The 16,648-nt window shown below is 39.0% G+C and overlaps 1 protein-coding gene across 1 annotated transcript in view; it reads right to left on the bottom strand.

Moving 5' to 3' along the window:
- Positions 1-139: 139 nt before the first annotated feature.
- The window catches only part of acsl3a (acyl-CoA synthetase long chain family member 3a), a 38,721-nt gene continuing 22,212 nt past the window's right edge, over positions 140-16,648 (bottom strand). The window contains exons 6-15 of the mRNA XM_072690660.1: positions 15,742-15,892; positions 14,335-14,458; positions 11,941-12,012; positions 9,814-9,953; positions 9,556-9,728; positions 7,910-7,984; positions 6,345-6,536; positions 4,679-4,793; positions 2,811-2,968; positions 140-2,297 (exon numbers count right to left, since the gene is read on the bottom strand). Coding sequence (XP_072546761.1) covers positions 2,140-2,297; positions 2,811-2,968; positions 4,679-4,793; positions 6,345-6,536; positions 7,910-7,984; positions 9,556-9,728; positions 9,814-9,953; positions 11,941-12,012; positions 14,335-14,458; positions 15,742-15,892 — 1,358 coding nt within the window. The 3' untranslated portion in view covers positions 140-2,139. The remainder of the gene's footprint in view (positions 2,298-2,810; positions 2,969-4,678; positions 4,794-6,344; positions 6,537-7,909; positions 7,985-9,555; positions 9,729-9,813; positions 9,954-11,940; positions 12,013-14,334; positions 14,459-15,741; positions 15,893-16,648) is intronic.

Here is a 16,648-nt window from a genome sequence, read left to right as displayed (position 1 = left end):
ATTTAACACAGTCAATTCTTCTACCAAGTGCGTTTTTGGGAGGCGGGAGGAAATCCCTGAGTCCCTGGAGGAAACCCTCACAAACACGGACCCAGTTTAATACGTCTGACATAAATAAACACCACTGTTTAGTTCAATCCACAGATAATGATTTATTTCAGTGTGACAGAATCCATTTCGCAGCTAATTACAAATAAATAAAGCATGAGACAGTCACAGCAGTGATCGTAAGGCCATTGAGAAAGGGAGTGTAGAAATAATTGGAAATGAATGGAGAGATTATAAACAAACACCTGTAGTCCTGTGCTTAGCATCCTCTGCAAGCTAACAAACAATGAACAAGGAAAGCAAAAAGGGCTACGGTTACAAATTGTCCATTCTCTAGCCCAGTACTAACCTTGAATGTTTATACGTTTAGTAAAACAGATCATGTCAGAACAATGAGGAAAGACTAGAAAACTGGCAGTGCTACAGTGTGCTGAATAGTGCATCATAAAGAAAACATGTTTAAAAAGTGCATTCAATCACATTGCCTTAGTCCGAGGACACTCACACACACACACACACACACACACGCACACACACACACACACAGATACATGCTTTCCAAACACATGGTTGTAAATCAAGTCTTGTTAATCTCTCCCTGAGGAATCTCCTGATAAATGTGCTAATTGTACGGCAATGTGATGATTAGAATGATCTGGAAACGCATCATCCAGAGAAAGTAGGAAAATGCCTGTTTAAAAGTTCAGTAGAAAGGTATACTCTTGGTATAAAGCTTAAACATTGGGAAATCATTAGGGTTTGTCAGACTAGAAGGTGAAAAATAAACAAATCACTGTTATTTCTAGGGTGCTTTCAGTGATTTGGCTTTTTCATCATTTTAAACAATTAAGAAATTGTCAGCAAGAATCCACAAACTGCATACAAGTGTTGCACGTACAGCATAGACTTACCCTTTTATAACAAGTGTACACTGATCAGCCATACCATACTGGTGAAGTGAATAACACTGATTAGCTGGTTACAATGGCACCTGTCAATGGGGTGGGATTATTTTAGGCAGAAAGTGCACAGTCAGCTCTTGAAGTTGACGTGTTGGAAGCAGGAAAAGTGCAAAGATCCAAGCTGATGTTCTGCTGGAAATCTTGGGTGCTGGCATTTATATGAATTTTGGACACAATGTTGGAAACCAAGGGGAATAGCGGCAATATAGTTAAACATTAATACTCTGTTTCAATTTAGATGTTTGGATACATAATAAAATTGTAACTGTATTTTGTGTTTTGCTATTTTGTGTTTTTTGTTTCATTGGTTGGAGCGTATCAGTGATCTTGACCAAATAACACCTGTAGTATTCTTTCAGACTGCTGATAAGAATGTGTATTTTGCTAGATCGGATCATGCCTCCAGCTTATGATGATTTGGGAGAAGACTGTGAGAGAGCGGGGAGCATATTTTGGGCTGGAATTTGGGTGGTTTTTGCTTTGTGGTAGGAAGCCAAGTCCCCCATCTAATGTGTGGAGCCAGGAATAATAGATGACAAAGTTAAAGGGGAGGTGACGGGGTGGTGGAGGGTTGCGTGAGACTTGTTATAGATATGTGGACAAAGTAGAGAATTTATCATTTATAATAATAATTTATTTATAATCATTTTTTAGGATGTTAGATTAGGAAGGAGTGGCTTCAGGCATGTTACCAAACCTCTACCAAAATGCAGTTGTTTCATTACTCCTCGTCTTGTGAAGCATTTAGAAAAGGCTTACATTTATGGCTTTTCTGTGTTTTGTTCACGAATGTTTTTTTTACTGAATAGTCATTGTGCATTCTTTACTGCATGAACAGTGGGCAGTATATATTTTTGCCATACTGTATGTAGTATTTTGCGGACTTACCGAAAAAAGACAGGACACTGTACAAACAGTAACAGAATCTTGCAGGATGCTCTTGTTATAATTTATAATGACATAAACACAAAAAGAAAAATCCTACTTGTAGTTCCAGGTCTATTTGTGTCAGTCAGGTGTGCTGCAATATTGCAAGATGACCAAGTGTCTTGATCGCAGAAGCCAGACATCTGGCTGATTGCAGTTGGGATGCTCTAATGGTAAAATATTCCGCTCCGCTGGTCTGACTTCACTTGCCACCATACATCCGCTCAATGTCCTTCTGGTAGTGTGTTTTAAGCTCTTTGCGCTTGAGCTTGAAAGCATCTGTTACTAGGCCTGTCTCTGGAGTCCAGGGCTCTGCACTTAAACAGATTTTTCTTGGCATTTCAAACCTCTCCAGCTGACCTGTTAAAAGATAACAGGAAATACATGGTTAAAAACACACTACAAACAAATTTAAGCTTAAAATAAAAGCTTAAATAAAAATGTAAATGATAAATAAAGTACCATATTAATCACATATATGAGTTAAATAGAAGGATTTATTTGACTACTTGTGTTTTTAATTACAATAACTAAAATTGTTACAACGTAAGCAAATATATACCTATAGTAAGAACCAGTAGTCTGAAAAATCTCTTTAATACAATTGGCACTTAATTTTCTTTAATTGTAAGGAATATATTGTCACTGTTATGCAAATCTCAATTTTTGACATCATTTGAATCTGCCAGTTGTTCTTTACATTGTGTAAAAATGGCATAATGAAAAGATCGATAGAAATGCCCACATTGATTTCCATTGAAAGTTAATGTAAATTTTGAAAGTCCAAAGTTTTTGTGTGACAGTATGCTATTTAGTAGGTAGGTAGCCTCCCTGACTAGCCCAACACAAAGAATAATTGAGATTATGTCTCACCAGCCAGTGCAGTGTCAGTGATGACTTTGAGCACCTCCTCCTCTATTACAGGATTATTGCAGATCTCCAGCCACGAGCCACTGATGCCCCGCTTCTCTGCGAGTGCTAACAGCTGTTTCTGATTGGGCACCACAAAGCCAATCACGTACGACTCATCACTGTGAAGACAAGTGCAGGGTTCATACACTTCAACCAATTTCCAATTATGGTACTTATCAAGTATCAAAAAACTAAATTTCCAGGACCAAACATTTTCCCATAAGTTGTTTTTGGGAATGTTTAGTCCATGCTAGTAGCTGAAAGACTGTCCAGGCTAGCGTGTGTTTTATTTTTATATTATAAAATAAAATGACTACAGGAGCTTATTACAATATTTTCCACGACTTTTAAGTACTTTTTTCAATTTTGTTATTTTTCGAGGACTATTCAGTACAGGATTTTAGCATGTTTATTTTCCATGACTTTCCAGGTTTTCCAGGACCCATATGAACCCTGAAAGTGGGAAGAAGAAGACAGGTCCTGATTTGTACTTGTGCACCTTCTACAAATTCCTGTCGGTCCCAGAAAAAGAACAGTTCCACCAAAGTTCAATATTGCTTCCATGATGAGAGTAAACATCTGACCGTGAATGTAATAAGCATGTAGAACAGATAATGATGTTTTGAGGGTGTAAATATACAAAGGATAATAAATACAACAGGTAAAAGAAAAAGCCTATTAAAAAACGTTTTTAATAAAATCAATAATATTTGACCACATATCAATGGTTTGAGCTACTCCCTGGAGTCTAGTCATTAGAAGTAGAGAATAAAGGAAGAATAGAATTAGACCAACATTGAATGATCATTTTTTTGCAGCTATAAGTGTGGCAAGAACATTCTTCGCTGTGAAAGGGAGAGCCTCAACAGAGAGTCATCATTCAGAAGAATGAGGGACAATGAAGCTTCTAATATTGAGACCTAGCGCATTCGATAAAACTAAGTCAACCCTAGATCAGAGCTTAGTTATAGCAGGTTATAGCAGGGCGGCTCTAAAAACGTGTGCAATCTTGTGTTAACTGCACTATTTCTGCACAAATGGCAGTATGGACTATTGATGTGCTTCATTTGCTATTGCTTCAGGGGAGTGGTATACACTCCGTGAATAAGCTTGAAGTGAACCAGCTAATGAGTGAGTTTTCTTAATGAGAAACTATTCAACTAAAAATATTACAAATATTCCGATTCAGTCCCAATCAAAGGCATTAATCAGCTGCAGCTCCCCCTCCCACACCACAGAAGCATGTGTAATCAAGCATTAAGTGTATACATGAAGCCACTTCTCTTCCAACTGACAAGGGGGCATTCAGGGGGATTGTACAGGCAAGGAAAATGAAAATAACAGGTGTGATCTGGGAGAGAGAAGGTTGTTATAATGTCTTAGAAAGTGTGCAATCCATTATCATCAAAAAGATCACTTAGTAATCCAGATAATTGAGACATTTTTAATTTATCTTAAACTGTTGGGTTGTTTTAATTTTAAAAACATTTGCCTGACTAATAACTATAACTGTAAACAACAAATAAGCTTAAATTAAAGAAAGCTTATTACTGCAATTACTGAAAAAATAGTTCTCAGAAGAGTTTAGTAGAGACCATGTCCTACATTACCTTTTTGTGTGTTTATTCGCTGTGCTGGGTTTATGTTCCGAATTAGGGTATGACCATAAGCTGCCAGTGTATGCCAGATTAATATTAAACCTCTGGTGCACATGTAAACATACTCATTATTATGTCTTGTCTTTCTTGCAAGTTTCAGTGAGCATTGATGTTTCCGCCATATTGCAAGAGCAGTGCTGCTACGGTACTCATGTGGTGCTGTCGTGGTACCTGTTGGCGTAGGCACAGATGTTGTCGATAAGTGGATTGTTTTTCAGCATGGCCTCCACTTTCCCCAGAGACACATACTCGCCTGCCTGCAGCTTCACTAGGTCCTTTTTACGGTCTGCAGACATAAGCAGAAACATATACATGTCCAACCATGTGATAAAATTAGGACACCTCATGAAAACCTCATGAAAAACATGTATTTGAGCATTTTAACAACACTAAGAGTTTGAGGAACTAATAAAAAACGGAAGAAATGCTATTTACAAATAACACTGTTACAGAGGATTTTGAAGGAGTCGTCAGAAAGAAGGTTGTAGGTTTGGACCTACAGGTAGCTCATGCCACAGTTGATGTCAAAGTACTACCATCAGACAGAGACTGCAAAAGTGTGCAAGGAAAAAACCCTCAAAAGCATGAGAACAAGACTAATGTTTGCTAGAGACACATCTAGACATAGACCAGGACCTCTGGAACAATGTGCTGTGGACAGATAAATCTTCTTGACAGCTTACGTTTGACTGTACATGTTATTATCAGGTTCACAGTACAGACTTGGCAACCTAGCCCATCACTCTTAGCCTATTTTTCGTCTTAGCTAAACCTCACTACATCCTTAACTGCATTACACTAGTGAAGACATTTTGTTCCTCACTACATTAAAAAAGCACACACTCTCTCTCTCTCTCTCTCTCTCTCTCTCTCTCTCTCTCTGTGTCAGTTCATTGTCTCTCTCTCATGTCCTGTGTCTGACACAGAGCAGAATTGACTCACACAGGCCCACTGTTTTCCAGCAATGACTTCTAAAAAAGTAATAATAATAACCACACAATATCAGCAACCACACAAATCAAACTTACGAAATGTACAATCCCCAAATTACTCTGAACACTGGTGAAGCCTTTTTGAATCAATGCTTTATGGGAAACAGGGGGGAATGGCAGATTTTCATATCTGGGAAGTTAAAGACATAACTCAGTTCTGACAGACTTGGAATGAGTGTATTGTACCCTTGTACCCTTTTTAATAGCCTCTACTTTTTTCCACATTCTCTCTCTCTCTCTCTCTCTCTCTCTCTCTCTTTCTCATTAGTCTCTCTTCTTGACTCTCTCCCTGATCTTTTGTGGCTTTCAAAACAACCAACACTGGATACCAAGCACAGTTTTTTAACTCCTTCCTAGACTGTACACCACATACAGCCACAACACTGTGTCTTCCCCAAGAGGAAGCTGCTGCTTATCTCATAACATGGTGCATGTGAGTGTATATATATGTATATATATATATATATATATATATATATATATATATATATATATATATATATATATGCCAATTTGACATGCGCCACATACCTAAACATTGGTATGGGCCTGGCACACCACTTCAATGCTTATTTCTCAGGTGGCAGGGTGGTCAAAATGTTTTCACTTCATCTTTTATTGAATGTATCAATTCACTGACATATCGACTTTAGCATGTCCTGGTGTTGGTCAGTTTAGTCTAGTTTATTATCTCTATTTTGTTAGAGTGTTTATAAGGTGCTTTACAGGAGAGGTAGGTGCTAGCTAAGTTCCATCTGTAGTCTCTGTAATCCTTGAATCTGCATTATATCAGGCACGTGCCAAGCATTCAGTCTGGTCAGCAAGAAGAATTCATTGGTGCTTACCAATTATCTTGAGGCAGCCATCTGCTTGGAATTCGCCGATGTCTCCAGTGCAGAACCACCGCTGGCCTTTCTTATCCACAAAGAAATCCTCCCGATTCATTGCTTCATTCTTGTAATACCCCATCGTTACATTGGGCCCACCAACCAGAATCTCCCCTCGTGGACAGGGCTTATCAGTGGTCCGATAGCCACCTGAATAGACAGTTGGAGAGGGAGAGCTTAGTGATGATGGTGACGAAAACGGCCTTGATATACAGTGTATATATATAGATATGCAATTCAATTAAGGAGAGGAGACGAAAGTGTGGGTTTTCACATGGCTCTGCAATACTTCTGGGAGAATGTTCTATTGACAAATGAGACAAAGGTGGATTTTTAAGCACGAATGCACACCACTATACTTGGAGGTAAAAGAACTCTCACTGAACTCCAACACCAAACCCTCAACCCAAATGTGAAGTATAGGGATGGAGCATCATTGTTTAGAGCTGCTTTGCTGTCAATGCGATCATTGAGGGAACGATGAGTTCAAAGATGTAGCCAAACATTTTACAGGAGAATGTAAAGTCAAGCTAAAGAACAGTTGGAGCAGTTGTGTTTTGGAATGGCCAAGTTGGTCTTGACCGTAACCTTACCAAGATACTATGGAATGGCCTGAAGAGATCTGTGCACGCAAGGCATCTCAGGGAACATTGATGAACAGAAACACAGTTGCAGGGAAGAATGGTCTGAAATGTGCAGATCTTATTTGCAGCTAGAGGAAATGTTTGGTGGAGGTGATGGGGGATTGGGGGATGCTACAATTATTTAAATAATGGACTCACTTACTTTTTTTAGCCTGCACTGTGGATCTTTACTCAAAGTGCTTAATGAAAGAGTTGGCCAGTACAACTGTTTGTGTGTTTTGAGTTCAGTTAGATTGTGTTTGTGTAGTTGACTTAAATAGTGATTATATCACATTTTATTAGAAATCAATGCATGTATAGTTCAGGCTGACTCTGTGTTTGTAACTTAAATGTGATTTGGGGACTTTTTTAGATTATATTTTTGATACATATATGGACTGTATGGATAAGGAGGTGAGTGGTACAGGACACATCAAAATCGTTTCTTTTTAAATCAATGTGGAAAATTGTATTTTTCCAGGATTCCATGATGATAAAGGATAACAGTACACCACTGAATTGAAGAGAGTGGAAACATGGAACAGAACTTATATAACAGTGGAATGATGAATAAGAACAGACCAAGTATATGAAGTCTAGTTATAAGAAATGAGATAGCAGAGTGTTTTAAAAGAGATTAGCTGCAGATGTTCAGACTGGGTTTCCTTACAAGGTCAGAATGACTGCCAATATTTCTGCCTTTTTTTCACTCCAGCCCTCTTCTTTTCTCTCTTCTCAGTAGCTACTCTGGACTATTGCTCACTCCCTGCAGCAAACTAATGGACATAACACATGATGGATGAGTAAACTTCATGACAGTGTTTTGGTAAGGGTGGACGAATGTGTGCGTATGTGCGATGCAGAGAGAGCGGGAGTGTGCGCAAGAAAAGATAGACTTACCCTCAACCCAGTCTTTCAGCTGGATCTCACAGCAGACCAAGGGCGCTCCTACCCTTCCTGTACTGTAGTCCCAAACTGTAACACATATGCAACAAAATATGCAACACACACTTATACCCCGATACTCTTGGAGAACACACACATATATATATACATATACTGTACGATAGTACACATATACATGGGCTCTAATGATTACTTAATTATTTCATTAATTACTTGATGAATCAGCAATAATGGCAGTGATAAGCAGAGTATTCTGGCTGTCAGTGCAATTTTAGACTGAGGTGTGCATAATAGAAAGGGAAGAAAACCCACACCAGCAGGATCTCACAAAATACATGTAAAAGCAGCTAACATGTTAAAGAAAAAAACTGCATAAAGCTTCAGTGCATACGGCCATAAATTCTACAAGTCTCAGGAACTGTACTGGAGGGATAGGACTCTTTTTGTTTAAAAAGATGTTCCCTCAGCTGGTATGTTGATAGTTGTAGAAAGCACAGCCTTACAAAGTCTATCCAAAACTTTCCAGAAATCCAACTGATGTCTCACTCATAGATCTAAAAGCAGATGTCACTGTATTCTTTGAAACACTGGCCAGATGAGCAGACTCTGTGACTAATGCTTCTGCCATCCATGCCCTAGTAGTGAACCTGCTTTCAAAGTCCTCTTGCCTTCTTGATTCAAAATTCTACACACCACAAAGCATAGTAACTAGTTAACTGCCTATTTTGTCACGCAGTACACATGTCTGAAAGCATCTGCATTTGTTAATGCTTCTCAGTGTCTCAAATTTTTTTCCCTGCCTACACTTTAGTAAGTCCAGCTGTTCACTGTTCCTAGCCAAGCCATTCTGTAACCAGGTTAAGTGTTTTAGAATAATTATATACCATATACCAAAATCCATTTATCTTCCGATAAGAGTGTAGCCTCTTGTAAAATGCACGTAAAAAGTAAAACTACTTGAGATATCTTTGAGCTAGTTTAAAGAACAAAGCTTGGTTCCAGGTTTCTCCTGGACAGTCCCCCAGCCAGTGCTGATTTACCATCATTAAGAACTGATTTACCAAACCAGGTAAATGGATGACAATAATATGGCTCCCATGAGGGGAGTTTTGGAGATTTTTTAATGAACACAGTAATGTAAAATCACTACTTTTTGTGTTAGTTATTTGTATTTACTCTAATATATAATGTTTTACTGAGTAAACAAACATCTACTACCCAGATAAGGAGCTTTTATTCAAATGTACTTTTCCAATAACAGTATTATGTAATAAATATATCTTTTTAGGTCTTGGTCCAGTTGTGTATGTATAAGTGTTCATGCTATGTCACATGCTTCTGCCTGTTTGTCTTCGATCAGTTAGCCCTGAATTTGCCTAGTGCTTTTGATTTTCATTTTTGTTGACTCAGGGACTACTTTCCTATGTTTACCCTGGCCCTGGTTTTCTATTTCTTGTGTTTACACTAGTCTCCTTACCATTCCTGACATTTAGTTTAATGTTGCCCAGTTTAGTCCATATAAGTCCATTTTTCATTTATTAAAGAAATGCTCAAAAAAAAAAGCAAAAGCCCTAACAAATACATATTAAATATACTGTATATGCCTTATGATAATGATGTTAATGATGAAAATCACTCACGCTGACTGATGGTTCCAGCTCCACAGGTTTCAGTCAGGCCATAGCCCTGTCCCACAGGGCAGCACAAGCAGATATTCATAAAACGCTGAGTCGCTGCCGACAGAGGGGCACCACCTGACAACAAAACCCTCGTCCGCCCACCCAGCAAGGCCCGCACCTTCTTGAACACAAACCTTGGGGGACACAAACCATGTGTCAATGTCATGTGTAAATGTGTTACAAGTGTATGATAAAAATGCATAGAACTTGTTTACATACTTATCACACATTGGAGTACTATAGCCTTTAGCCAGCTGCTCCATCTTATAGTTGTAGGCCAGAATAAAAACTGTCTTCTGCAATGCACTCATCTCCTCTACTTTCAACATCACATTCTTATAGATGCGATCCATGATCTCCTACAGAGAGAGAGAAGAAGGAAGAGATGGAGAGAGAGGAATAGATAAAGGGTTGTCATTTTGATGCAGCTGGGCTTCTTTGCTCTAGACATAACCAATGACATCACCTTGGTCACTGTATTACACACACACACACACGCACACACACACCAGCTGCAGCAGGTCTTTATGTGTAGGAGTTGCATAGTTTCAGAGAATGTGGATTTGGATGTTTAAAGGCCATCAGGACAAATCACAAACATCAGAGCCATTCCAAGAATGGCAAAAGAACAAACGAGAGAAGACAGGAGAAGAAAAAGGGAATAAGGAGCACGGAAGAATAGAGAAGAACAGAGGAACAAAGAAAAGAACAGAGGAGAACAGAATAGAACATAAGAGAACAAAGAACAGAAGAGAACAGAAGAGAACAGACGAGAACAGAAAAGAACAAAGAACAGAAGAGAACAAAGAACAGAAAAGAATATAAGAAAAAAGAAGAGAACAAAAGAGAACAGAAGAGAGTTTAAGAGAAGAGAAGAGAATAGAAGAGAACAAAGAACAGAATAAAAGAATATAAGAGAATTGAAGAGAAGAGAAGAGAATAGAATAGACAAGAACAGAAGAGTACAGAGAAGAGAAGAGAGAAGTAAATCAATAAAAAGAGAAGAACGAAAGGGAAGATGAGAAGGGAAAAATAGAAGAGAAGGACAGAGGTAAATCAATGAGAAGAGAAGTAGAGAAAAGATTGTAAAGACAGCAGAAGAGAGATCACACCAAAAGAACAGATATAAAAACCTAAATCTTCTCTCTGTGTTTGGTTAACACATGTAAACAATCAGTAACAGAACTGTAAAGATTTGTAGTCAACAAACAAAATGAAGTGCACACAGAGACAGACACAGACACAGAAGTTACATTTAGTCTCTAGTTAAAGGTATAATAATAATAACAATTTAATTTAAAGGCATAAAATGAACAATAATTTCTGTTTTGGGTTTCTCCTCTTGATTGTAACAATCACTGCATTGTTTGTTCTAACATCTCCCTCTAATTGTGATTGGTCCAAATCACTGCATTGTTTGTTCTAACATCTCCCTCTAATTGTGATTGGTCCAAATCACTGCATTGTTTGTTCGGACACCTCCCCCTCACTGTGATTGGTCCCAATCATCTAATCACCAAAGTGATTCAAATAATTTTAGTTATTTGAATTGAAAAAGGGTTAAGATTTAACAAAAGTACAAAAGCAGTGTCAGAGGGCTAATATTTCAATATTACAGCAAAATAACTGAAAGCATATTTTCTTTAAAATATAAAATATCACACAATGCTACCAGTGCTGGGAGTGTGAAAATGATTGGACAGTAGAACACGCTGGAAGGAGATCCCTAACCAAGGGCTGAACTGGCCTTTTCATATTCAGAAAGGCAGTTTAATAAAACCCCAGGGATTTTGGCCTTGTTAGATCCAGTACTGTACAACAATAGAAATACAGCTATCACACAGTTCTATAATGGAGAAGAGCTGAATAAAGAGCTGAAAACGCCATTTTTTGGGTCAGTCGTAAAGGGACATTTTGTTACATCCAGTAGATTGTTTCCCATGCTCCTCTACCGGAGTTTTCCCTACTTCCTCCTCTCCAAAGGCTCTGAAAATGTTTTATAATATTTAGAAGTGCTGTCTCCACTACTGTGTGTGTATATGTGTTTACTCTGTTGTCTGTTTTGTATCAAGCTAAAGAGATTATGAAGATTCTAAGTAACCAAGACTGGAGTGCACACAGTGTGTGGGTGTGTGTATGCATGAATGAGAGAGAGTGGGTCTGTGTTATACGGAAAACCACAGTGGGCTTTCTCACGTTCTGTTTACAGCTGTGAATTGTTCCAGGCATCAGATTCCCAAAATCCCAGAGAGACGAAGAGAGATAGAGAAAGAGAGAGATAGGGAGAAAGAGAGAGAGAGATGTAGAGAGACATAGAGAGAGTGATAGAGTTAGATATGACTGTACCGGTACAGCTGCCATTAGTGTGGGCTGTAGAACAGTGGTGTCTCCTTTACTTCCTTTCTTAATCTTGGTAGACTAGAGGGGGAAAAAAAGAGAACATGATTTTTATGTGAATTGTTTGAAATGAAATTTCGCATGAACTGACAGGCAACTAGACCTGCTAGATTAGTCAGACTAAGGTTTAGCCATACAGTTTGGTTAAGCTGATGAACATGTCATCTATATGTAGGCATTATCTGTTTTTCTTTTCAGCAGATCAATACAGCACTTATTATGGATCAGGCTTTACTTGTTACGATACAGATACTGATGCCTACACTTTGTGTCTCGTCTGATACCCGATTAATAAATCATATGCCACACAATGTAGGAGAGACTATATACAGTGCCCTCCATAATTATTGGCACCCCTGGTTAAGATGTGTTCTTTAGCCTTTAATAAATTGAGTTTTTTTCTAAATAATATAGGACCACGATGGAAAAAAAAGTAAAATCCAACCTTTAACTCAAGTGAATTTATTCAGTAGGAAAAAAATCCCACATTAAGAAATAATTGTTTATCATCAAATCATGTGTGCCACAATTATTGGCACCCCTGATGTTAATACTTTCTACAACCCCCTTTTGCCAACAAAACAGCACATAATCTTCTCTTATAATATTTCACAAGATGGGAGAATACAGATAGAGGGATCTTTGACCATTCCTCTTTGCACAATCTCTCTAAATCATCCAGCGACCTGGGTCCTCTTCTCTGCACTCTCCTCTTCAGCTCACCCCACAGGTTTTCAATGGGGTTGAGGTCTGGGGACTGAGATGGCCATGGGAGGAGCTTGATTCTGTGTGTGGTGAACCATTTCTGTGTAGATTTGGCCATATGTTTTGGGTCATTATCTTGCTGAAAGACCCAGTGACGACCCATCTTCAGCTTTTGGGCAGAAGCCACCAGATTTTGTTTTAAAATGTCCTGGTATTTCAAAGCATTCATGATGCCATGCACCCTAACAAGGTTCCCAGGGCCTTTGGAAGAGAAACAGGCCCACAGCATCACTGATCCTCCCCCATATTTCACAGTGGGCATGAGGTGCTTTTCTGCATACTCAGCTCTTGTGTTACGCCAGACCCACTTAGAGCATTTGTTGCCAAAAAGCTCTATCTTAGTTTCATCTGACCAAAGCACACAGTCCCAGTTGAAGTTCCAGTACTGCTTAGCAAACTCCAAACGTTTGCGTTTATGATTGTGAGTGAGAAAAGGTTTTTTCCGTGCATGCCTCCCAAACAGCTTGTTGGCATGCAGATAGCGCCTGATGGTTGTTTAGGAGACTTTGTGACCCCAAGAAGCCACCATTTGTTGCAATTCTGTAACAGTGAGCTTTGGAGACCTTTTTATTTCTCTTATCATCCTCCTCACTGTGCGTGGTGGCTAAATAAACCTGCGTCCTCGTCCAGGCTTGTTTACCACTGTTCCAGTTGTTTTAAACTTCTTAATAATTCCTCTGACAGTAGATATGGACAGGTGTAGGTGAGTGGCTATTTTCTTGTAGCCATTGCCTGACTTGTGGAGGTCAACACACATCTGCCTTACTTGAATGGTATGTTCCATTGTCTTTCCTATGTTGAAGAGAAATGGCCTCTGTGTTACGTCATATTTATACCCCAGGGAAACAGGAAGTTGTGAATTACTAATTAAATGTTCCTACATACTCTGATCAACTTTGTAAACTACTGTAGAATTGACAGAAATACTTTAATTACATTTATTTCCTAAGAAATATTAGGGGTGCCAATAATTGTGGAACAGGTGATTTTATGAAGAATAATTATTTCTTAGATTTTACTTTTTTTTCCATCGTGGTCCTATATTACTTAGAAAAAAACTCAATTTATTAGAAGCTAAAGAACACATCTTAACCAGGGGTGCCAATACTTATGGAGGGCACTGTATATATATATATATATATATATATATATATATATATATATATATAATATATACTGAATTGTTGTTTATGTAACACAGTGTTGTCTGGGCTCAGGACTTTTATTCTAAAATTCAAAGTCTGTGAGACCAAAAAGGAGCTAGCAGCTCCTCCCTTCTTGGTTCTCCTCATATGGAAGAACACCTGTGGCAGTGACATCACTAATTCACCCCCCCACATCTCACTGTGGCTGTACTCCATTACAGGACAAGCCTCAAACCTAGCAGTTTAGCTCTGGCCTCTCTCTATTGAGGAAAAGTGTCAGAAACAGCAAAGCTGTGGCTTTTTAAAATGGGCATCTAAATCTGGAATCTACTGAATCTACTCAAAACAGTGTTCGACCTAGTATCGAATTGGTATATTTCTAGAATTTATGCTTACAATCTGTGAATGTGTGTGTGTATGTGTGTGTGCTTACCTGGTCGGCGAGTGTTTGGGGCGAGGAGTATCCAATTTTACAGCCATATGCTACGCACACCATCTCTGCACTGAGCTCTAGGACATGTGCCAGGGGCAGGTACGCAATGTATGTATCATTTGCACTGCAATGACAAAATGTCCATTTAATGTGACGCCATTCAGACACCTAGACTTATTAGACTAGACTAATTTGCACAATAGTGCAATAGTGGGCAAGATAACTACCCTCCACAAGGCAGACTGAGGTCAATTCCCAAACAGGCACATCCAACTATAGCAATATAGTCATTCTCATGATGCAGATTCAGACAATGTACATAAATATTTGAGCATTTTGAGAATCTGTGATCATCATGCAAATAATTAGTAATAGTGTAGTAGATCAAGTTTCAAATTCCATTACAAGACACATTTCAGACTTTAATTTAAAGGAATTTGCATACCATAATGTTTGAGACATAGCAATGATAAGTAGCTTGAAGTCTGTGATTTATGGATATCATCAGGTACTGAGTATTCTCTCAGGTGATGCTTTGCCAAGCCTCTAATGCAGTCATCTTTAGCTCATGCTTATTTGAGAGCCTTGTTTCCTTAAACTGTATCATATGGAACGCATGCTCAAATGGATTTACATAGGGTGACTGACCTGGCCATTCAAGAACTTTCTCTTTTTTTTTCTTTGAATTTTCTGTGTTGCATTAGCTGTATGTTTATGATCATTGTCTGTAGGATGAAGCGCCACACAATGAGTTTTGAGGGATTTACTGAAACTAAAGAAGGTGAGTTGTTCATATATACTTCTGAATGCACTGTGCTACTTACTTCAGCAGTTACATCATCAACAAAGATAAGTAAATCAGTACCTGTTTAGTTTACTTTTTAAGTACCAAATATTATCTGGGCAGTTGTAGCCTGCTGGTGGTTCCCTATGATTAGGTGGGCTTCACTCTGTAATTGTAAACCTAAAAGGTGCACATATATTGCCACTTTTATATATTGCTGCCACTGTTGGGCCCTTGAGCAAGGCCCTTTACCCTCTCTGCTCCCCGGGCGCTGGAGTTGGCTGCCCACCGCTCTGGGTGTGTGTGTGTACTCACTGCCCCTAACACATGTGTGTGTGTGAGTGTGTGTTCACTACCAGATGGGTTAAATGCGGAGGACACATTTCGCTGTACACTGTACAGTGACAAATACGTGCACCTTTACCTTTACCTTTACATGCTAGGTGTTTCTAATAAAATGGTCTGTGTAGGTACAATGTACCTAAAAAATGGACACTTCAGCATATGCACATTCTTAAAAGTCAAATGTAGTCATTGTTGTGTGAATTCCTTCAGAAAGAGCTATGTGCTAAAACACTACAACAACTAAATCAACTCATGTGCATGTGTATGGCTATCCATACCCGAGGTCGGGGATTCTCTCTGCCATTCCAGCAATGCTCGCAATAAGGTTGCTGTGGGAAATCATGACTCCCTTGGGAACTCCTGTAGAGCCACTGGTGTACATGATCACAGCGATGTCACTAGGACCAGGAGGACGCTTCTGTCTGGAGACTACAAGGTGTGGGGCAGACATGAGAAAGAGGTGGAGAGAGAGAGAGAGGTGTCAAGCCATACTGTTTTACAATGGTGATATTTTAGATTTTAGAAGGCCCATATCCTACATTTTCCATTTTCCCTACAAAACAGTCAGAATAGATTTTTCAGAGCAGTTTGTTGTCCTGAAAAAGAAAGAAACCTCTAATGTACACCCAGACACCCAGACATCGAACAATTTGGCCAAGCAAAATTTTGGAAGTCTACAGGAAGGAACTTGGAATTGGAAGGAACTTTATGTTGCAAGACAATGGGCCTTTACACCCTGCGCAAGACGCATCGCCATACTCATTGCTATCTATCTTACATGCCTATTTTCAGGTCTTCTGCCTCCGTCGTTTCAATAGCAACGGTGCTTGTGAATATATCTACAGCGATGGGTGGTGGTCTCAAAATGAGGGGTGTTCAGGTCATTTTTGGTGTATTGCTATCTTGGCAACAGAAAACACAGGTTCGCCACTGACTGAAAACAACCCAGGCATACGTCAACAGTCAGATGTTCGTTACTATCTTGGCAGTGAATTGTCAACACAGGAGTGTGCAGCCCAACTCAGCGTACAAAGTCAGACCAGACCAGCTCTTAAAGGAAATGGCAAGTGACACATTGACTGGTTTATTGCACATTACGTCCAAAATACACCCATGATTAATTAAGAGACTTATAGCAATAGCAAAGATATACTGGCATACTGGCACGCCCTAAATTAAGCTGCA

This window comes from Salminus brasiliensis, chromosome 11 (assembly GCF_030463535.1).
Source record: "Salminus brasiliensis chromosome 11, fSalBra1.hap2, whole genome shotgun sequence".
Lineage (NCBI taxonomy): Eukaryota > Metazoa > Chordata > Actinopteri > Characiformes > Bryconidae > Salminus > Salminus brasiliensis.
Note: the sequence above shows the minus strand (reverse complement) of the source record. Positions and strands in the feature narration are given on the sequence as shown.